Raw genomic sequence first — 984 nt, forward strand, 5'->3', positions numbered from 1 at the left:
TACAAACATCACATGTGTCTAATGTATCTGTTTTTGAGTACTTTTTGAGTACGACAAAGAAAATAATATTTTTTGACATTGTTTTATTTTGTTTTTTAATCAATGATTCGCTCAACTTGATTTACAAAATGAAGTGTGTGGAATGTTCGGTAAATTCAAGAAAATACAAATGCCCTCGATGCTATAATTTCTGGTAATTTAAATTTGTTTAAAATAACTGAAACGCAAATCAATCAGAATTATTTTTATTTTTTAAATTTAATATTTCAGCTGCTGTTTTGATTGCTTCAAAAAACACAAGTTTTCTGATTGTGCTTCAGGAAAGATTGTATTTGAAAAATATCAGACGACACAACTCAGGAAGCACAAGATCCAATTTACTACAGAAGACGAGGTTGATCCCGAAAAATTAACACTGCTAAGTATTGGCTACCATAATATGGTGTGTATCATTGATTCCATTATCAACATTTTTTTTCTTTTTAAACAGGAAATAATGAAGCATTAAAAAATTTACTTACAAATCCTCATCTTCGAGAGTATCTTTGTGCTCTTGATTCATCTGAAAATGCACATAAAGCAATGAAATTTGCTATGCTGGAACCACTTTTCATCGAATTTGCTAATGAGTGTATGAGAATTATTATTATTTTCTTTTTTCATTATGGACTTATTGATTAATTTATATTATTTCAATCATTTCTATGTTATTCAGGTATGAGAATTGTTGAACCAGTCGAGAAGTGTGTTGAAGAATAAACCAATAAATTAAACTACTTTTTTTCTTTGATCTTTTTTTTTCATTAGATGTAAAAACATGTGAAATTCTTAATAAAGCTTATATTTTCCACAATTATAAATTCAAGCAATTCCAGAAAAACGAGCCCCGACTTGATCACACATGGCATCAATTTCTAAATCTGTTTTATATTCAGCGGCCAAAATAGCATTTCCAACGGCAATAACATCATGTTCTCGTCTTGC

At 29.1% G+C, this 984-nt stretch overlaps 1 protein-coding gene across 1 annotated transcript; it reads left to right on the forward strand.

Moving 5' to 3' along the window:
• Positions 1 to 75: 75 nt before the first annotated feature.
• LOC116345536 (zinc finger HIT domain-containing protein 3) lies at positions 76 to 860 on the forward strand. Its single transcript, XM_031774973.1, has 4 exons — positions 76 to 193; positions 271 to 422; positions 491 to 631; positions 716 to 860. Exons 1-4 carry the CDS (start codon positions 129 to 131, stop codon positions 757 to 759), a joined length of 402 nt encoding a protein of 133 aa, XP_031630833.1. The 5' UTR covers positions 76 to 128; the 3' UTR covers positions 760 to 860.
• The last annotated feature ends 124 nt before the right edge of the window (positions 861 to 984 follow it).

The sequence above is a fragment of the Contarinia nasturtii genome, unplaced genomic scaffold (genome assembly GCF_009176525.2).
Source record: "Contarinia nasturtii isolate CC-2019 unplaced genomic scaffold, AAFC_CNas_1.1 Cnas_scaffold_1307, whole genome shotgun sequence".
Classification (NCBI taxonomy): domain Eukaryota; kingdom Metazoa; phylum Arthropoda; class Insecta; order Diptera; family Cecidomyiidae; genus Contarinia; species Contarinia nasturtii.